This window comes from Myotis myotis, unplaced genomic scaffold (genome assembly GCF_014108235.1).
Source record: "Myotis myotis isolate mMyoMyo1 unplaced genomic scaffold, mMyoMyo1.p scaffold_m19_p_1, whole genome shotgun sequence".
NCBI lineage: Eukaryota > Metazoa > Chordata > Mammalia > Chiroptera > Vespertilionidae > Myotis > Myotis myotis.
This window is the reverse complement of record NW_023416313.1, coordinates 148,241,280-148,262,511: the sequence shown is the minus strand read 5'-3', so window position 1 is coordinate 148,262,511 and position 21,232 is coordinate 148,241,280. Positions and strand designations below refer to the sequence as shown.

The window sequence follows — 21,232 nt, the reverse complement described above, 5'->3', positions numbered from 1 at the left end:
CAACAGATATTTATTGAGTACCTTCCAGACAACAGACACTATACTAAGTGCCAGAGATTCAGCAGTGAGCACAACAAAGTCCCTACTCTTATGATGTTTACATTCAAGAGGGAAAGATAGCCCTGACCTGTGTGGCTCAGGTGGTTGAGTGTCCTGCCCTGTGCTGAAAGGTTGCCGGTTCAATTCCCAGTCAGGGAACATGCCTGGGTTGTGTTCAGGAGGCAGCCAATGGGTACTCTCACCTCAATGTCTCTCTCTCTCTCTCTCTCTCTCTCTCTCGCTCTCTCTCTCTCTCTCTTTTTTTCTCTCTCCCCTTTCCCCCTCTCTCTGTCCCTTCCACTCTCTCTAAAAAATCAATGTAAAAAATATCCTCAGGTGGGAGACTGAGAGCCACCACTTTAAATAGGATAGGTCTCTGATAAGGTAATATTTGTGCAAAGATATGAATGGAATGAGGTAATAAGTTCTGAGGGTATATAGCAAAAGGAACAAAAATTGTTCCCCGAATAGAAGACCCCTAAAGCAGGAACAAGCCAGGCAAATTGAAAGAAAATTAAGATAGCCCCTGGCTGGTTTTGCTCAGTGGATAGAGCACCAGCCTGTGGACTGAAGGGTCCTGGGTTCAATTCCAGTCAAGGCCACATGCTCGGGTTGTGGGCTCAATCCCCAGTAGGGGACATGCAGGAGACAGCCTATCCAATCAATGATTCTCTCTCACCATTGATGTTTCTCTCTCTTCCCCCCCCCCCTCTCTCTACCTCTCCCTCTCCCTTCCTCTCTGAGAGCAATAAAAATACGTATTTTTTAAAAATTTTTTTAAAAAAGAGCAAATCAAGATAACAAACAGTATAGCCAGATCAGGGTGAGGGAGGAGGAGAGGTCTGGGATGAGTCAAATAAATCAGATGAAGTGGGCCTTGAAGGTCATGCTAAGCGGCTGTTTCTCCCACCCCTGACTCCTTTTCATCCTTCGGTGTCAAGTGCAGAAATCACTTCCTAAACAAGCTACACACCACCCTACTCCTAGCACTTAGCATATACAATGCGTTTAATTGACTACTTTTGCCCATCTCCACCACACCATGAGTTCCCTACAGCAGGGGCTCTTTCTTTCCACTCCATGCTTTATGGGCCCCAACCCAAGCACTAAACTGTTTCCGAATAGTCGAAATATTCTTCCTTTGTTCTCATTTCATAACCTGCAAGTAACTCCCAATTACCAGATTGGTTTCCCAGTGGCCATTGTACTAGAAAGGAGGTGCCTTGATAGTGAACACTGGAAGTTAGAAATTACACGTGTGTGCTCAACATTGTACATTTAATAAACATTATCATTTACACACATCAGCCTCTTTTCTGGGTGAGACTCAATGGGTGAGAAAATGTTCAACTCTGGGTCATGATGACCCAAGGAAGGCACTGCTCAAGGAAGGGCCTCATGAGCAGCCCTACAGAAGCCCCAGATGCCCCCTCATCACCACCTTCCATTTCAGATGGCAGCCCATCACCTTCCATCTGCCCAAGCTTGAATCCTTAACATCACTTCAAAGACCTCCTACACACCCCCACATCCAGAAGTCCTAGAAATTCCACCTTATAACGATTTCTGTATCTACCCCCTCATCTCAGTTCCAAAGGCCCTGCCCAGAGGGCAGGCCTCCACCACATGTCATATGGACTCAGGTTTCAGCTCCCTAAACCGGTCTCCCTACCTTGTCTCTCTTTCCAAAAACTCTCTCCACATGCCCACCAAGCAAGTTGTACTTCCCCACTTAAAACTGTTAGTTCCCCCCTATTTCCAAAATAAGTCTAACCTGTTTAGGCACCATATAAAACCTCCTTGAGCTGACCCTAGGCTATATTTCCAGTCCTTATCTCCTCCCCTGTCTCTTACTCCACATTCCAGCTCTACCAACTACCTGCAATTCTCTCAACAGTCTGTACCTTTTGGCACTCCACATCTTTTTACGTGCAGTTACCCCTGTGAGAAATGTCCTAGAAGACAGCTATATATCTTTTCAAAATTCAGTTCAGACCTTTGTAGTCTCTGTGATGTCTTCCTAAGCTCTCCTCCCCACAAGAAGAAAGTTGCCCCGCTTGCTCCATGGTGCCTTACACTACACCTATTATCTTGCATGACAATTATTTGTTACCATGTCTGTGTCCCTCTTGGTTTTCTCCTCGGGTTTTTCCTGAATGACTATGGTTAAATAGAGATATTACTGCATAGATCATATCTGGACAGAAGGTCCTCAGACGTCTCAGCATCTGACTTGTCCTGGGTATTCACTAAGAATAGTTAAAGGAAGAAACTCACATGTCCTTAGATTCTTACAATCTTGGTTGTCCTTCTGACCTTCTCCCAGATCTCTGTGCCTCTGAAGTTACTAGAGATAGGATGAAGTCCTATTAGCAGCCAAGAGATATACTAATTTTAAATATAATAATTTATGTTACATGTAAGTCATAATTTATGGTTTTCACTGAATCTGATTTCATTTTTGCAGGAGCCTGTAAGTGAAGTCACTGCACCTTGCCTAAGGTCGTGCAGTTACTGAGCCCAGTCTCAAACAAAGCCTGGTGCACTCTTCACTCTACCAGAGTTGTCTCAAATACATGTCATAAATCCATGCACAAAACTCTGTCTTCTATTCACTGGGAGCTCTGCAAACTAATAATTGTGGCTACTTTGCATGTATCTGTACAAGGGTGTACGTGTGAGTGTATGTGGGTGTACAAGAGTTTGAGTACACCTCTATTCCCAAATTAGAAATAGCATATTAAAAAGGGGATGACTGATGGAAGTAGGCACAATGCCAGAATCAAGGAATGACAGCTGTCAGAGATGACAGATCAAAAGCAGAAAAGAATAACACCTGATGAACTGAAGTTAGGCAGCAGCATAAGGCCACTGAGGAGCAAGCGATCGTCCCCACCCACCCTGCTGGCCACGGAAGGCCTCATAATCAAACAAAAAGAATTGAGATACGCAATGGTAATCCCAAGTCACCAAAAGAAACGTCTGGTTATTAAGGCAAGCAGACATAGCACTGGTTTTAAAGATATTTCAACAAAGATGGTTGAAATAAGAGAATTCTGGTGTTTAAAGGGATGCAGCTTTCTTAGAAATTTTACTTAGATGGAATAATCCTTGCTCTACACAAGACATGTGACTATCTACCTACGTTTGAGGGGTCCCCAAGAGCAGCATATCCTAAAATTAGTTTCACCAGTAAGTCAACCTACCTTATCATCTACAATAGTTTTAATAACTAGCCGACAGCAAAAGTCACACATGTGCGAAAAGATATTCACTAGAGCATTATCTGTAAGACTGGAAAAATTGGAACCAACTTAAATGGCCATTAACAGATGACCGATTATTTAAATAAGCAATATTCTTAAAATTAACATGGAATAACATGAAGCATTTTTTTAAAGTAGACCTATAAATAGAAAAGAATGTCACTGATAAATTCCTGGAGAAAAGCACACTGTAGAATTATATGTGGACTATGAACCCTTTTTGTAAACCATAGAACAAAACTACATCTGAAAGAGCAAGGAAAAAAGTCAGGAAGGGCGCGCAAACTGCTAGTGATGCTTACCATGGGCAGCTGGGCAAAAGGTAAACTGGTGGCTTTGTTTCACTTCGGTACTGTTTGAATTTTCACACAAAGCATACATTAAACATTGTTTTTAAATAAAAGCATTTCCAAAGGCATGCATGTCTTCCCATCTCCTTCTTACTGGCTGACTAGACTCACATCCAGGCCTCTGCCCTGGCGCTCCACTCAACACCTCCTGCCCCAGCCCCACTTACAGATGCAGGCAGCGGCCAGCAGGCGGCCAGCAGCGTAGGGGGTAAAGCAGCTCGGGAAGACGGGCTGCACCATGTAGTTGGCAAAGGTGATGGCGATGATGGCCTGGCTGGTGGGCTCGATGATGAGGAGGGAGGTCCAGAGTCGGATGAAGGCGAGGAGTCCCCCGAAGGCCTCGAGGATGTAGGCATAGCTGGCCCCAGACTTCTTAATGGTGGTGCCCAGTTCCGCATAGCAAAGGGCCCCAAAGACAGAGAAGAGGCCCCCAATAGCCCAGATGACCAGGGAGAGGCCAAAGGAGTTACTGTACATGAGCACGCCCTTGGGGGACACAAAGATGCCCGAGCCAATCATGTTCCCCACAATCAGGCACACGCCGTTCAGCAGCGAGATCTCCTTCTTCAGCTTCACCTGCTCGGACCCTGGGAGGGCCTCCTCCGCCAAAGGGGAGGCATCCCCCATCTGCTGGGAGGCCACTTCATACTTCGCACTGTTAACCATGGCGGAGGAGGAGAAGAAAGGCTTCACCAGCTTCCTGGCATTGCCCTCTAAGGAAGAACAAGGAAGATATACATCAGGTGGTTGGCAATTTCATAGAACGCTCCCCCCCATAGGGGCCAGTATGGGCAACCCGCTCCACCTACCAGGGCAGAGAACTCTCTCTTGCTTCCCACCCATTAAACTCTCCTTCTGGTGGGGGATCTGGCTCATCAAAACAACCCCAACTTGAATCATTCCCCAGAGAGATGATTGTGAGGCTGGTGCTGCCTCCCTGATTTACAAAATAGAAAGCTCAATCCTGGTTCTATCTGAGCCTGCTGTGATAAGAAGCAGGAATTAGGGCAATCATCTGGCAGTCACCAGGTGTAAGCACAGTGATTTGAGCTGGCATTTTTCAGCCTTACATCAAAAAAGTCTGTCTTGCCTCCAATTTCAGACTCACCTATCACCCGTGCTGAGATGCAACATGAGGAACAAACCTTGCAAGCAAATAATCTGTGGGTTCTCCTGACAACACTGCTCTTTTCCCCCAAGGATTCTCGCTCTGGCAAACATAAAGGCTGCAGAGATTTCTTGCTGGAAACCCACAACCATCCACCTGCTTAGGTGAAGTCTTCAACCCTAGCAAAGTCCCAGCAGCCTCACCCCCACCCTGAAAGAAGACAGGCTATTCTCCTTTCCCAGATACCTTTCCCAGTCAGTATTCTACATCCCCTGCCACCAAGGCCCTCACATTAGCACAGGTGCATCACCCCAAACAGTATGATTGGGAAAAGGGTGATCCAAATGTGCAGCCCAAATTAGAGATGATTGGAGTCACCTGATGACCATTCCCTACCCTGGAGATACAGCACCGAAAGCCAAGGCCAAGAAACAGCTGAAGTGGGGCAGCTGATATCAGGCACCGCAGAGCAGGAGACAGCTGAGAGAAAGACAGGCGAGGCAGGCCAAGCAAGTGGAAAGATAGAGGCACCGGGGAGAGGAGGTGATCAGACACTGCGCAGCAGCAAAGGGGGCTGGGGAGAATGAGTGGGGCTGAAAGAGAGAGCGGGAAGCACTCACTACCTGGCCAGAGGTGTAAGCAGGTTCCTGCAGAGGCAGCAGCCAGTGGAGGTCAGGAGCTGTGCTCTGGCCACTCCTCGTCCTCAGCCAGCAGTGAAAGGAATGGCCGGCCAAGTGCTTACGGACTTAAGTCAAATCAAGAAGTCAAGAAGGGCGGAGGGGGTGAGGGCGGGGGAGAGGAGTATTAAGCAACTGTCTGGGTCCAAGGTTCACTGGCCCCTCACCCCTGGAAAAAAGGGCAGCTAGGAGCTCTGGGCTCAGCACTTTCCGAGATAAGAAAGGCGCTCCCTCAGGAATCTCCTTTGACAAGGAACAGAACAAAGGACTGGCAGCTGGGCATGGCTCTGCAGCCCCAGGGAAACTGTCCCCTAGCAAATTAGCCCTGATAAGGCCTGGGCAGTGGCTGAGAAGGGCCCTACCCTAGCCCACTTCTCTCATCCCAAACAAGAAAGGCAGGAGGATTGCACAATGTGACTGAGATTAGAGGAAGTGTGAGTGCAATCCCTGCACCTCGTGATTGGCCCTCCTAAGAGAACTCTGCACACTTCCCCAGAGCGAGGAGTGGCTGCCCCTGAACTTGGGCCAGTACCCCATGGCTGAGCCTCAAGCTACTTCCAAGGAAACCAGGTCAAAAAATTATACCCAGACCCTGGCTGTATGCCCTCCCTGTCACGTGCCCTTTCATCTTTAAAAAGACATACCGGGATCTTTAGGTAAGCATGATTCTTATAAACACCTCCCCAAATACAAGTTAACTCCAATTTCCTTAAAATATGGGGAAATAAGATTTCCCTGAACATACAGACCCAAAACAGAAAGACAAAGTAGAGTATTTTTTGGAAATCATAGATTATTTTACCTTTATTGTCTAGTTAAATATGGTATTTGGTGTCTCTTTTGCCAAAAGAAATACATTCTATCCATTCTGAAATGCAACTACCTGTCCCCTTTCACAACATTTCTAAAAACCCTCTTTGGTTATTCTACAACCAGAGAATAAAAATCCAAGGGACCTTATCTTTACCCTACGCCCTCCCTTCCTAGCCCCTTAAAATTTATTTTTAAACCAAAAGAGTAATCCAGATGTTAGCCTTCCCAGAGATCTTGCTTCTCCCAAGCCACCCTTACAAATGTCTGAAATCTGTGGGGAAAAAAAAAAGATTATATGAAAAGCAACCTCACAGGATAATCTAATCATAAATTCCTAACTAGGCAAGTCATGTTAGGTAGTCACACCCCCATATATAGGTATATAACTTCTTTACTAAAAGGTTTATCTTTGCCTTAAGCGAACCCTGTGCATTGCTTCTGTACATCTGGGTTACACATCTTTGAAATGCCCCTCCTTCTAATGTATGCCCACCCTTTTAGGACCTCCTTCTAAGACAAGACCACTCTCAAGAATGCATATAACCTTAACCTATAATCTAATCCCCACCTTACTTTTTCCCACCTTCATGTAATCTTCTTTACATTTCTCCCTTAATTTCAAATGCATTAAAGAAACTATAAAACTGTCATTCTCAGGACCATATGAGAACTTGCTTCCCTGGCATATGTTGCCAATTTGGCCCAAGTAAACTCATAAAAATTCTCTACAGGTCTGCTTGGCCGGCATGGCTCAGTGGTTGAGCTTCAACCTATGTATGAACCAGGAGGTCACAGTTCGATCCCCAATCAGGGCACATGCGCGGGTTGAGGGCTCAATCCCCAGTGTGGGACATGCAGGAGGTTGCCTATCAATGATTCTCTCTCATCATTAATGTTTCTATCTCTCTATCCTTCTCCCTTCTTCTCTAAAATAAAAAATATATTTTTAAAATATATATATTATTTTAAAAATTCCCTACAGGTTTAGACATTTCTTATGTCCACAAATCCGTTCAGAGGAGACTGCCCTTTTCTCCCAAGTGCCCCCTAAATACTCCTATAAGAATGATAGCTGTCATTTATTGAGCACTCATCGGGGCCAGACACACTGCTAAGCACTTAAAGGCCTTATCTCATTTAATCCTCCCTGCAGTCCCTTAAGACAGGCATTAAGTCCATGCCAGGATGCCTAACCAATGAGAAAGGCTAGCCAATAAAGCTCAAGATCTTAACTGGCACTGCCATACCTCCCCCAACCCCCACCCCCACCTGCCCAGCCTCTACCCCAGGGGTCCTCAAACTATGGCGGCCCACCTTCCAACGAAGCCCATCCATCTCCTTCCTGACTGCTCCTCCCTTTCTCTCTCTCTCTCTGCCGGGGATTACAAGTCCTCTTGGCAGCACTGCCCTTGCTAGGGTGCCCACTTCTAAAGCAAACAAGGCACGTGGAAATACCTCATCATGCCTGCCCTTTTAAGACCAAATTCACTGGCACCAAGGGGTGGGCATGTGTCCTAATGGGACGTTAAGGAAAAAAAAAGCAATGAGGAGGGATAAAGGAAGGAGAGTGCATGAGGGAAGATGGGGAGAGAAACCTGTGGGTTTAGCTCCTGGCTAGTGGTATCTGAAAGGTGAAAGACTCCTCTTAGAATCTTGGGACACTCCAGCCAACAGCATACCCTAGCGGCCTTACCAGGAATGCTACAAACTGGGTAGAGGTGGCTACCCTTCACAGAAGAGATGCCCCCTCTTTTCTCAATCCCTGCCCAGCACCAGAGCTATGGGCAGAAAGGCACCATCTTTGGCAGCTCACATCCCTCCCTGAAACCCTGGTCACAGGGCACTGCTTCCAACAGTTAGGCAGCCTGGGACCGGCAGGACCTCTCCTAAAGGGCTCTTTACAGAAGAACTCTGCAGAGCCTGGAGCCCCGTCAGATAAAGGCGGTCCAGGTACACAGCACCCTTGTCTTCCTCCCCTGTCTGAAGTGCATTAGGGACCTAGTGGAGATGACAGGGCAGCACACATCCTACAGCCTGTGGGAGAAGTTGCAGTTCAGGGGTTCAGAAAACGCAGGTAGCAGGGCCCCCAGCATGCAGTGCCTGGCATGGCAGCCAGTGGAACCCCTTGCCCTGACCCTACCCATGAATGGCAACACCAAAACACCCTTCCTCCAGGAACCAGCACAGGGCTCAGGGTCTTGGCTCCTCGGTCAAGCACAGGGAGCTAAATGTGAGCAGAGACTTTCTCCCTCAGGGACCCCATGTCCTGCCTTCCTCGCTCCAACTGGTCTGTGCTGCCTCCTTAACAACAGCAACAGAAAACAGATCCGCTCTGGTACAGCTAGACTGCCCCATCACCCCAGCGGGAAGCTCTGCTCCTCCCTCCCAGCTCTCCATTTGTTTTGCTATGCTCCACTGCGGCTACGACAGCCCCTTTCTAAAAAAGTGAAACAAGAAATTGTTTACTCCTGTGGCCAGGACTTCCACTAACGTAGGGCTGAGGTCTCTGGGCAGAGGGCTCTGCCTAGGGAGGTCAGAGCTAGGACCAGGAAACAAGAGGCTCTTGAGTCTCCTCCATCAGTCAATTTTCAGACTCTAACTCCATCCTCCTCCTGCACGTCCCCTCTCACCCATTGTCCCCGACTCCCACCTCTTACCTGTCCCTTGCCCTTTGGGCAGGTGCGAGGAGGAGGGGCTACCACGCTGGGACTAGGGGGAGGGAAAGGTGCTAAGAAGGGGCACCAGAGTATGGCTGGAGCTGCAGCAGCTGTTGACTCTGGGGAGCAGAAAAGGCAGAGGGTGCCGACGAAACGAAAAACAGGAAAACATATGTGTGACTCTGGCCAGCAGCGGCGGCAGCGGGGAGGGGCCTGGAGGACGGGCTGGAGCTGGGACCCAGACCTCCCGCCCCCCTCTAGGCTCCTCCTCTTCCCTACCTCAGCCCCCCGAACTTCCTTGTTGCCCTACATTTATTCCCAGGGACTTGCAGTGACCTTCTCAGGGCCTTTACAACTCTTCCCCACAATTCCATTTCCTCTGCATCTCCCCCTGAAATACTATCATTGGTCCTGTGGAGGGCATAGGATCCATGGTTAGGGCAATAACGGATCTCTGTGGCCTCATCTCTAGTCTCAGTGCCATGTCAGCCCCCATGTAAAGCAACACATGCCAAGGAATGTCACTTGTGGGGGTACAGGTGAGCACATACCTAAACGCTAAGCAAGCCCACTCACAACTCAGGTCCCCAGTTGGTTCAGGTGATATGTGTGTTGCGAAGGAAGGCCCCCTTAGGTGGCCTGGCACAGGGCTGAGTTGGCACCCCTCCAAACCAGGATTATTTAAATATTTGTTGAATGTTTATTTAACAAAAGCAGGGAAATACGATTTTCTGGGAATAAAAACTGTTAGCCTCCTTCTTTCTATTCAAAATTAGAACTTATTAAATGAATTCATTACATACACTTTCTGAAGCAGACAACTTCTTAGTAGCCATATTAAACAATTTAAAATGTAGATACAGCCCTGGCCAGTGCGGCTCAATTGGTTGAGTATCATCCCATGCACCCAAGTTTGTCAGTTCAATTCCTGGTCGGGCACATGCCCAGACTTCAGGCTCGATTCCTAGGAGGGGGGGTGGGGGGGGACACGTAGTAGGCAGCCCATCCATGTTGCATTCTCACATCGATGTCTCTCTCCCTCTCCCTCTTTCTCTAAAAATCAATTTAAAGTATTCTCTTAAATGTAGATACAGCATAAATCTCTCAGGGAGTGGCACTTCACAGGGTCTGGTGCATTCTCAGAATTCCAGCTGTGACTGCTGCCTTTAGGCAACTAAAAGCTGGTCACAGGACTGCATCGTGCAACCTGTACCTGCATGTTGCAAAATTATTCCGGAGACAGGCTGTCCAGGTAAGCAGTTGTTAAGGATCTCTCAGTGGATGGGAGCCAACTTACAGTTCACTAAGAGATAGAAGCCAGAGTCCGCTGGCACCAGATGTCTGAATGACTCCAAGAATCATTTAGTGCCCTTTTAGAGCCAGGCTGCTGCCCGGCGGGCCTGCCCCTTCATCCTGCTCTGGGTTCAGGTCCAACTTGTAAGTGAGGGAAGTCCTGCAAAGTCTGAAGCTGCCCTCGGCTCTGGCCCCTGCTCTCTCACTCCACTCCAGCCACACTGGCCCTGCCGCTGCCACACAAGCATGCTCCGGACTAGGAGCTTTCGCAATTGCTGTTTCCTCTGCCTGGAACATTCTTCCCAGAGCTACTGTTCATTCCTTCACTCCCTTCGGGTCTGTGTTGAAACACCACCTAGCAGAGTCCTTCCTGCGGAGTCTCTGAAGAAGCGACATGCTCGCCTTTTCTTCCAGGGCCCTCACTACCACTCCTGAGTTGGAGTTCAGTGGAGTTGGGAGCTCACTGCTTGTCGAGCGACGCCCTCACTAGAATGCAAGCAGCAGAGCTTTATGCCCAGTACAGGGCACATGTAGACCAAGACATGTTTGCTGGAAGAATAAATGAAGGGATGAACAATGCTGTCCTCCCTCACACACACACACACACACACACACACACACACACACACACACACACACACTGATTTCCTAGCCGGCCCGGCTCTGGCGATGCCCTTGAACTTGCCCTTCTGGCCCACCTGAAGAAGCTGCTGCTGCTCTGGTTCCTAAGCAAGGAATATTTGGAAGTGTTGATACTTCTTTATAGTGGTGGGTTGAAAGGAAGGGGCAGGTATAATGTTCAGGTTTGCGGGGAGGCCTAGGATGATCTGAAATGGACCTCTGGTTTCATTAATAGGAAAACAAAAAGGCCCTCCGCTCATGCGCTCCCGCAGGTCCGGAAAGCTCTGCGCTCGGTCGCACACCCAGGCTCGGTGACGCCTCCGGAGGCCGGGAGAACAAAGTGCGGTGGCCGCGACGCGGTGAAAGGGCAGAGGAGACGGCAGGGCGCGGAGGCTCAGGTCCCCGCGAATGCAGCCGGTCGTTTCGAGAGAGTGGAGCCCCCCCGCCCCCTTAAGCACGAACTCTTCCCAGGCCCCGCTCCCGGCCCCCACCCCCGCCCTCGGCTCTCTCTGCCTTTCCGGGCGGCCCTCGCCCCGTCCCACGCCCCTCCGCCCCCGCCCGGCCGGCGGGCCGCTTCCACCTTTGCCCCTTTGCCCCGCTCCCCTCACCCGGCCACACTCCCCGGCCGGCCCCTGCAGGTCAGCCCGCCGCCTCTTTCGCTCGGTGCCCGCGGCCCCGGGATCGCGCCTTCCCATACCCGAACCTGCCGCGCCCGCCCTCACTGCCCATCGAGAGCTCGGTGCCCCCGGACGCACAGGTCTAGCTGCGGGGGCCGAACCGGTTCTGCCTGGGGGGGCCTGGCCCCACCACCGGAGTCCCTTCACTTCCCTCCCAGGCTCCATGGAGCTACAGGAGGGGGTTGTGCTGGATACCGGCGCAGGGCGAGAGCCGAGGGACCCCTAACCCGCCCCCCGCCTCCTCCCGGCCCAGGCACAGCTGCGCGGTCCCCGGAAAGGAAAATGACCGCCGGCGCCCCGCGGCGCGCCCTCCGCCGGGAGCGCTCAGCTGCCTCTGCCCGCCCCCCCAATCCTGCTCGAGCGGGCGGCCAGACGGGGGTCTGGGCGAGAGCCCCAAACCCTGGCAACCCCGCCTCCGGCCCCCAGGCGAGCGGCTGCAACTGGGAGGGACTCAGGACTGCAAGGCCCGTGCGGAGGGAAGAGGGAGCCGCGCGCTCGGAGCCGGGGAGGGTCTCCCGGAAGGGCGGCTCCCGCCTGGTCCTCCACTCCCGCCCCCTCGGGGGAGCTGTTGCGTCAGCTTCGAGATCCCAAACTCAGGAAAGTGGTCTCCACCGGCCAGATGGGCGTGGGGCAGCAGAGCCGCCGCCAGGAGGCAGCACTGAACAAAAAATGTTCGGGCTGAGGGTGCCCGGGAGGCCGCAGTCACCAAATCACGTTTCATCTGAAGCGTCTTAGAAGCAGCGTGGACGCCACAATAGAGGGATTTGCTGGGCTGGTTCAAAAAAAGGCACTTGGAAATGCTTCCACATGTTTTAAGGCTAAAGGATGACTTATAAATAATAGTTACCTTTTGTATACCTTTTGGACACACTCGCTTTGCAGTTTTAAAGCCAACATTGCTACTCCGCAGAGATTCACAGAGCCACCCTCCTTCAAGACCAGCCTGGGGAAAAGGCACACTGCTTAGGAGACTTCAAAGCTATCAGGCAAGGAAAAGTAGTGTAGCCCTGGCTGGTTTGGCTCAGTGGATAGAGCATCGGCCTGCGGTCTGGAGGGTCCGGGTTCGATTCCGGTCAAGGCCCCATGCTGGGGTTGTGGGTTGTGGGTTGTGGGCTAGGGGCCTGTAGGAGGCAGCCAATCATTGATTCTCTCTCATCATTGATGTTTCTGTCTCTCTCTTCCTTCCTCTCTGAAATCAATGAAAAGATATTTCTTTTTTTTTTTTAAATATATTTTATTGATTTTTTACAGAGAGGAAGGGAGAGGGATAGAGAGTTAGAAACATCGATGAGAGAGAAACATCGACCAGCTGCCTCCTGCACACCTCCCACTGGAGATGTGCCCGCAACCAAGGTACACGCCTTTGACTGGAATCGAACCCGGGACCCTTCAGTCCGCAGGCCGACGCTCTATCCACTGAGCCAAACCGGTTTGGCGAAAAGATATTTCTTTTAAAAGTAGTGGAGTCCGAGGTCATACTGATTTAGCAGAGATTTGACAGCCATGAGAAAAGAAAAGGAATATGGTACAATAAATTAGGTAAGTAATAAAATAATATGCAAAGCAATGTATTGTGTGAGTCGGTGGTTTCTAGCCATCAATTCCCACACTTTTTTGTTTTTCTTAATCCTCATCCGAGGATATTTTTTTCCACTGCTTTTTAGAGAGAGTGGAAGGGAGGAAGGGAGGGAGGGAGGGACAGACACACACACACACACACACACATATCCGTTGCCCCAGCCATGGCAGGGATCAAACCTGCAACCAAGGTACATGTCCTTGACCGGAAATCAAATCCATGACCCTTCAGTGCTCGGGGCAACTCTTTAACCACTAAGAACACTGGGGAGGGCAGTTTCCACACTTCTTGCTGAGCGTGACAGTGATTTGATCTTGAGCTGACCTAAGAAGGAAGATAAGGAAGGAATGTGAAAGAAGACATTTCCCAAACCTTAGAATTTGGTCACAAGCAAGCAAAAAGGGGAAGAGTGCAAAATGAGGCAGCTCTATGTATGCTCTTTCTCCAGCATCATCATTATTCATCACAATGGCTAAAAAAGCACCTAATTCGCCTGGACAATGTTAGCTGTCAGTACTAGTGTTCTCTCTCTCTCTCTCTCTCTCTCTCTCTCTCTCTCTCTCTCCTCACTCATATTTCCTGCTATTTACAACCCATGGGTTGTCACCCTGCCACATCAAAATAACCACGTCAAAGGCTGAACTTGTCTTCCTTCCCAAGACCTTTTCCCTTACCAGATTTCCCAGTTTTCCTAGTCAAACTTCCTATCCTGCTCCCAGAGTTCTCCAGCTCTAGCTCCTTTATTCCCATAGCTATTAAAGTATTACACGTGTTCACTTCTACAGGTGGAGTTCACAGTGTCCGCCCTATTTGTGCACTTTAATGCATGTACCCTATTTTTTATTTTACAAATCAGTGGTATCCCCCTACTGTGTGAGCTAGTAGAATAGAGGGATGTTGCTGGTTCAGGTCTATAAACATTATAAAGATATAGCATTGGCCCTGACCAGTTTGGCTCAGTGGATAAAGCGTCGGCCTGCGGACTGAGGGGTCTCGATTTTTCTAGCTCTCTATCCCTCTCCCTTCCTCTCTGTAAAAAATCAATAAAATATATTTTTTTTTAAAAAGATATAGCATTGGTGGTAGTGCCAGCCTGTCACCTTTCTCGCCAATCTTGAATGTGGACACTGAGGTTATTTTTCCAGTGCTTGATTCCCCAACTATAAACTATGTGATGGGATTCCGGTGCTGCCTGCCTCAGTTGTCTGTCTCAGACCCTGCCAAAGGCACATGGAACCCAGCTTAGGAAAGGTGTCACTCAGTGGTTATTGCAACTGTAAAACAATAAATCCACAGCCATATTTTGGTTCAATTTCCTGATCTCTGAAAACTACAGTCTGTATAATTACTTTCTGGACTGTCTTACCTACTTTACAGGTTTATTATGAAAACTGTAGAAATCATTTGTATACAGTGTTTTTGATAAGTGAAAATTGAGTGTATGAATGTAAGATAACAATGGTACTATATTGCCTTATTTCCCTTGCTTAGTTTTTTGGATCCATCTGGTGTTTTATAACCAAGTTTCTTTTGTCCCTGTCCCTTTTTCTGGTTCAGCCCTAGCCTATACTATTCATATTGTTATCAAAATAGCTTCTTTTACTTCTTAAACGAGGATCCACCCTTCCCCTCTTTCAAAGCACAGTTCAGAGGCACCTCCTGTGGAAAAAGTTCCCAGTCTTGCAGAAGGAAATGATAATTTTTTTAAAAAAAGAATCATCCAATGAATGCATAAGTGGAACAAGAAATCAATGTTTTTTCTCTCTCTCACTCCCCCCTTCTCTTTAAAAAGATCAATTAAAAATTTTTAAATGTTTGCACAAATGTGATATATTAAACTTTTTAAAAATATATTTTTATTGATGTCATTGAGGAAGGGAGAGAGAGAGAGGGAGAAACATCAATGATGAGAGAGAATCATTGATCAGCTGCCTCCTGCACAACCCACATTAGGGATTGAGCCCGCAACCTGGATGGAGCCCTTGACCAGAATCCAACTCAGGACCCTTCAGTCCACAGGCTGATGCTCTAGCCACTGAGCCAACCCAGCTAGGGCTAAAGTTGTTTAAATGAAGAAATTAAGGATGACTTACCCAAGGCAAGTAAGTGGTTAAAAAAGAGGAAGGAGCTACGGATGTGGATTTGCCACTGACTAGCACCCACCTCACAAGGTTGTTGCCGGGTGTGCTGACTGCTTTTATGAAAACTGAATCAGACCCTAGCTTGGTACTTCTTCCCCAAGAAAGAAGAAGTACCACCTACTGCCTTGACCACCTACTGCAGACCAAGTTTCCACCAGCACCACACGCTTCCCTTCCAGCACTCATCTCAGAATTAATACTACAGCCACGTGTGATTATTTGATGCCTTCTCTCTGTAGACTGGGAGCTCCAGCAGAATAACGATGTCTTGTTCTCCATAGACTCTCCTGCACTGAATACGGTGCTGGTCACAGGCCTCTTCGGTTTTGTCGGAGGCCCTGGCCTGTGTGGTTCCTTGGTTGGGCATAAGCGGGGTGCCCCCAAAGGTCACCGGTTCGACCCCCGCAAGGGCACACATGGTTGGGATGCATACAGAAGGCAGCCATCATGTCTCCCCCTCCCTTCCTCTCTCTAAAAATTCAATAAAAGCATACTTTAAAAACTGTCTCTGTGCCCTAGCCGACTTGGCTCAGTGGATAGAGCATCAGCCTGCGGACTGAAGGGTCCCAGGTTCGATTCCGGCCAAGGACACATGCCTGGGTTGCAGGCTCGATCCCCAGTGTGGGGCGTGCAGGAGGCAGCCGATCAACAATTCTCTCTCATCATTGATGTTTCCATCTCTCCTCCCTTCCTCTCTGAAATCAATAAAGAAATATATTTTTAAAAAAAAACAAAAAAAAAAACTGTCTCTTCTGGATAAATGAGTGAAAACTGGAGCCCGAACTTTCTGATTCTCTCTAGGTGTGACTCTTAGGCTGGGAAAAATATGTTACAGTGATGAGAGATAGTATAAGCAGTGGTTCTCAACCTTCTGGCCCTTTAAATACAGTTCCTCATGTTGTGACCCAACCATGTAGTTATTTTCGTTGCTACTTCATAACTGTAGTGTTGCTACCGTTATGAATCGTAATGTAAATATCTGATATGCAGGATGGTCTTAGGCGACCCCTGTGAAGGGGTCACTCGACCGCCAAAGGGGTCGCGACCCACAGGTTGAGAACCGCCGGTATACAGTACCGTGTATGGTACTCCGCTGAGATATTAAATATAAATTTCAAAGAACCGCTGCAGGGAAGTCGTAGAAACAGTTCAGAGGACACAACTCCCACTGGGGGAGTCTCCACCACCGAGGATGCATACGATGATCCACCGATCTGCTCCAAAGTCCCAGCCGCAATTTCGTCCTTCTCTTCCGTACAACGACCCAAGATGGCGGGGCCCGTGATTGAAAACCAGGTTCAAGATGGCGGCTTCCTACTTCCCCCGAGGAGTAGCGCGTGGCCACTGAGGCCACGCCCACTCGGCGATGTCACGCCCACTTCCGGTCCCTGGCCCGCAGCATGGCTGCTCTCGGTGCTCTGCTCTTTAGTAAGTGGGCTGGGCGGCCGGCGCGGGGCTGGGGGTCTGGGACCCGGGGCTGGCAGCACGGCCTCTCTCTCGCCTCTGCCCTGCTTTCCCCGCAGGTGTCCGGAGGCTGCACGGCAGCGCGGCGGCTCGCGCGGGTGGCCAGTGGAGACTCCAGTGAGTGTGGGTTTGGGGAAGATGGGGGTCCAGAAGCTGTGCTGAGTCCTAACCGAACGGTTTTCTCCTCCCAGGCAGGGCATGGCTGCCAACCCCTCGGGCTACGGGCCCCTGACGGAGCTCCCAGACTGGTCGTACGCGGGTGAGCGCGGACCTCCTCGGAGAGTTAACTCTGCCTCGGACAGTGTCCCCCGGAGAGAACGCCCCTGCGGGGAGCGGGTGGGGCCGGGGGTGTCAGGGGGGCGGTGTGTCCGAGCGAACAAGGTATTGAACTTTACAGGGGGAGAAGCCCTGTTGTTTATTTTGTAAATTAAACTAGGCCGGTGGGAAATAAAGCTAGACAGGCTCTTTGAGGCTTGTGCAGATCAGCAGAAGACAGTTCTGATTGGGGGCGCCCCGTCCCGCCAGGGGAGAGAGTGAAAAGACTTTCCTGTTTCTCAAAGGGTCTTAGAAAGTTCTCCGTGCTGAGTGCATTATTGAAAATCTGGTACCAAATGCAGGGAGAGCTCCTGGAAAGGCTGCCAAAATGAGCATCACAGAGAGAGGAGTAGAAAAGTGAATAGTGAGGATGGTGGCCGCCCTTCAGAAAGGTCTCTTCCCTTTATTATTTTAAAAAAAAGATACTTTTTTATGATTTCAGAGATGAAAGGAGAGGGAGAGAGAGATAGTAACATCAGTGATGAGAGAGAATCATTGATTGGCTGCCTCCTGCGCACCCCCACTGAGGACCGACCCCAACCCGGCATGTGCCCTGAAGACCAGGAGTCCAGCCTCCCCGGAGTCCAGCCTTCTGGTTCATAGGTCGATGCTCAACTACTGAACCACACAGGCCGGGCTCTTCCCTTTACTTAAAAAAAGAAAAAACAACAAAGTAAAATAAAAATAAAAGAAATATTAGCCCTATGTGGGAGAACCTTAGAAAAGTTGAAGCCACGCCTCATGCCCCATATAGGGCTCCAGTTCACAGATAGGAAAATTGAGGCCTAGAAATGTGAATTGCCTGTGATCACCCACCAGGTAAGAGCAAAGCCAGGACTAGAACAGGGCAGAGGCCAGGCCCCCTTCAACAGCACAGAGGCCTGAGTATTAATACCCTATTGGATTTTACACGAGTATGATTTTGCTTAATCGAAGAGTTGCTGCCTGAGGAGAATGGTGAAGATTTTTTTCTACTTGTTATTTATTTACTGTAGGAAGCCTAGGATCTTCTTGAAGTACTATGGAATATTGGAAAGATTCTGGAATTGATTCTTTTTTGGTTGTTAATCCTCACCTGAGCATATTTTTCCATTGATTTTTTAGAGATAGTGAAAGGGAAGGGGAGAGATAGAGAGAAACATCTATGTAAGAGAGATACATTGATTGGTTGCCTCCTGGACATACCCAACCAGGGCTGGGGATTGAGCCTACAACCAAGGTACGTTCCCTTCACCGGAATCGGAATCAGAATCAAACCCAGGAACTTTCAGTCTACGGGGGCCGATGCTGTATCCACTGAGCCACACTGAAATTGATTCTTTTTTTTTTTTTTTTTTAATATATTTTATTGATTCTTTACAGAGAGGAAGGGAGAGAGACAGAGAGCTAGAAACATCAATGAGAGAGAAACATCGATCAGCTGCCTCCTGCACATCTCCCACTGGGGATGTGCCCGCAACCCAGGTACATGCCCTTGACCGGAATCGAACCTGGGACCCCTCAGTCCACAGACTGACGCTCTATCCACTGAGCTAAACCGGCTTCAGCTGGAATTGATTCTTAATCCAGGCTTCTCTACTTGCTAACATTGTGGGTCTTGGTCAAGTTACTTAATTGTATCTCTCAGTTTCCACATCTGTAAAAAATACCTATCTCATATGGTTCTTGGAAGGATAAAATGAAATGACCAATGTAAACACCTGGCATACACAACATTGGTTCCCTTTACTGATAAATAATATCTCTTTCCTGTCTTGTCTTCAAATGTTTGGGCAGAGAGTTCACTCTGTTTATTTCTTTGTTGAAAATGCCCTTTCTTACTAACTCCATTATAAACCATTTGAGATAGTTTATAGCAAGTCTGCAGATATTTATGAAATTTTTATTATGTGTCTACACTATAGTGAAAGCTTAGCAATACGGTCCCTGATCCCCAAGGAACTTAAAGTCTAGCTGGGAAAACAAAGCATGGACATTTTAAAAATTAAATGATAACACTTTAGTGCTCTGCTCCTTTCCAAAACGATTTGAGATGGCTAAATAAGGTTAAAAACAATAGTACAATAACTGTCCCAAGGCAAATAGATGAATATTAAATGAGTGACATACACTTCTTTTTTTTCTTTTTTATTGTGATGAGAAACATACACAATTTTCCTTTATAGAGTGGTCCCCCTGATATTTCAAGTACCCCCCCAACCCGTACATAGCTATTACTATTAAAATATTATTTTTTCTCCCATTTACCTCTCCCCAGTCACTCCCACCCCCCAGCACATTCCCTCACCCCCCCTAGTGTCTGTGTCCATTGGTTATGCTTATATACATGCATACAAGTCCTTTGTTTGATCTTCTAACCCCACCTTCCCTCTGAGGTTTGACAGTTCAGTGCTTCTCTGTCTCTGGATCTTTTGGTTCATTAGTTTATGTTGTTCATTATATTCCACAAATGAGTGAGATCATGTGATATTTACCGTTCTCCGACTGGCTTATTTCGCCTAGCATAATGCTCTCCAGTTCCATCCATGCTCTTGCAAATGGTAAGAGTTCCTTCTTTTTTACAGCAGCGTAGTATTCCATTCTGTAGATGTATCACAGTTTTTTAATCCATTTCTTTGCTGATGGGCACTTAGGCTGTTTCCAAATCTTAGCTATTGTAAATTGTAATATGCACGTCTTTCAGAAGAGAGTTTTAAGAGGTTAGAGAAGGGTTTCTGGGACAGATCGGGGTTCAGGTGGGCCTAAGGGTGAGAATTTGGCTAGAAGGAAAGGCAAGAGGTGTTTGTTATGGAGTTAGATGGAACTTAGCAAAGATTTGAGGTGAGTAGAATAGTGATCAGTTTGCTTGAATGGGGGCTTTATGAAGATAAAACAGGTGATTCAGCATTGCAAGGAACCTTGAACTCCAGGCTGATGAGGGGTGAGTGAAATACAATAGGAACATGCCCAGGAGCTTATTCTTGGTGGTTCTGGCATACTTCACCCTTGAAGATGAGGAACTTGTTTTAGGGAAATTTTACAGTGGGTGTGAAATGGAAGTGAGGAGCTAGAAACTGGTTTTTCCCTCATTTCTGTCTGCTTTCGCAAGGTGCTACACGCCATCCCTAACATTTGCCTTTTCTCTCACTTCTATCTCCAGATGGCCGCCCTGCTCCTCCGATGAAAGGCCAGCTTCGAAGACAAGCCCAAAGAGAAAAATTTGCAGTGAGTTGCTAGAGCCCCATCCAGGGCAACCTGCATGTAATCTGAGGGACAAAGTTTAAACTGTAATTTGTCTTGAGCTGTGTTGACACCTAAGCTAACATGTACCCCTCACACTGTTTTAACAGTACTGTGAGAAGGAAGGAATAGAGGGGGTACTCCTAGGGCAGGAACCAGTTGTAGACATTCTGCCACACATTTTACTGTCTTCCCCACTTCCCATCCCAGGACCTGGCCCCACCCCTTTCCCAGTCAGCAGTGTCATTTTCCAGCTGAAACCTCTGACTTTGATCTGTGAATGAAAGGATATATGGTGCAGAGCTCAAGCCCCAGATGTTCTTCACACTGTTTTCCTGTCTGTTTCAGAGACGAGTTGTACTGCTGTCACAGGAAATGGATGCTGGATTACAGGCATGGCAGCTCAGGCAGCAGGAGAAGTTGCAGGAAGAAGAACAGAAGAAGAAAAATGCTCTTAAACCTAAAGGGGCTGCTCTGAAGAGCCCACTACCACGTTAATAAAAAGCAACTCATCTCTTTTTCCCAGCATTTGTTGTTGTTGTTCCCCATCCATCTTCAGAGCAAAAGAGTTTGGGCCCCAGGAAGAACAGGCTGTAAGAGCACTGCCTGGAAGGACCGGCTACAGGCCCTCACCCCTGGCTCCCTTCCAGTTCAGGGGTATCTTGCTCTGGGATATTTACCCTCTCCTTTGCAGGTCTTAGGACTGGCCCAACTTTGAGCAGTTACTTCTCTGCCAACATGAAAAGGGGGCCGCGGTTTACTTGGTCTTAGCCACCATTCAAGCTTTGAAAAATCTATACACAGCTCAGTCTGCATAGAGTTACACATTTAATAAATGTTTCAATGAAAAAGACTTTCCAGCTGAGGTCCATTTCTTGGCTAGCAACTGATGTCAGTTTTTCTAAACCAGGTACATGGCCCAAGAGGATACCGACACTGGGAAGGCTGACATGGGAAGAACCAGACTTGGGTGTTGCATGTTCTAAAGATTTGGATCTTGAGGTTTCCCTGGT

General features: G+C 48.3%; 2 protein-coding genes across 5 annotated transcripts in view; one reads left to right on the top strand and one right to left on the bottom strand.

Annotated features, from left to right (window-relative positions):
• The window catches only part of SLC7A7 (solute carrier family 7 member 7), a 33,718-nt gene extending 24,515 nt beyond the window's left edge, over window positions 1-9,203 (bottom strand). Inside the window, exons 1-2 of one of the 2 annotated variants that reach the window (XM_036356052.1) lie at window positions 8,911-9,203; window positions 3,823-4,368 (exon numbers count right to left, since the gene is read on the bottom strand). In XM_036356052.1, coding sequence (XP_036211945.1) covers window positions 3,823-4,321 — 499 coding nt within the window. In that variant the 5' untranslated portion in view covers window positions 4,322-4,368; window positions 8,911-9,203. Of the gene's footprint in view, window positions 1-3,822; window positions 4,369-5,386; window positions 6,016-8,910 lie in introns of those variants that run through there. The other variant, XM_036356045.1, reaches the window with a different exon arrangement.
• A 7,311-nt stretch (window positions 9,204-16,514) lies between these two features.
• Window positions 16,515-20,747, top strand: MRPL52 (mitochondrial ribosomal protein L52). Of its 3 annotated transcripts, XM_036356028.1 has the most exons (5): window positions 16,516-16,649; window positions 16,745-16,802; window positions 16,877-16,944; window positions 20,140-20,204; window positions 20,568-20,747. In XM_036356028.1, the coding sequence occupies exons 1-5, from the start codon at window positions 16,622-16,624 to the stop codon at window positions 20,715-20,717; spliced, it is 369 nt and encodes a 122-aa protein (XP_036211921.1). In that variant the 5' UTR covers window positions 16,516-16,621; the 3' UTR covers window positions 20,718-20,747. The 3 variants fall into 3 exon arrangements, with proteins under 3 accessions (XP_036211911.1, XP_036211921.1, XP_036211927.1); XM_036356018.1 differs by lacking the exon at window positions 16,877-16,944 and having other exon boundaries at window positions 16,515-16,649; XM_036356034.1 differs by lacking the exons at window positions 16,516-16,649; window positions 16,745-16,802; window positions 16,877-16,944 and adding an exon at window positions 19,517-19,540.
• The last annotated feature ends 485 nt before the right edge of the window (window positions 20,748-21,232 follow it).

What these genes read in the sequence shown, in the direction of transcription:
- MRPL52 (XM_036356028.1), top strand. Translation starts at nt 16,622, where the DNA reads ATGGCTGCTCTCGGTGCTCTGCTCTTTA. An exon ending in TCTCGGTGCTCTGCTCTTTA is followed by an intron (nt 16,650 to 16,744) that starts GTAAGTGGGCTG and finishes CTTTCCCCGCAG; the next exon opens with GTGTCCGGAGGCTGCACGGC. An exon ending in GGTGGCCAGTGGAGACTCCA is followed by an intron (nt 16,803 to 16,876) that starts GTGAGTGTGGGT and finishes TTCTCCTCCCAG; the next exon opens with GCAGGGCATGGCTGCCAACC.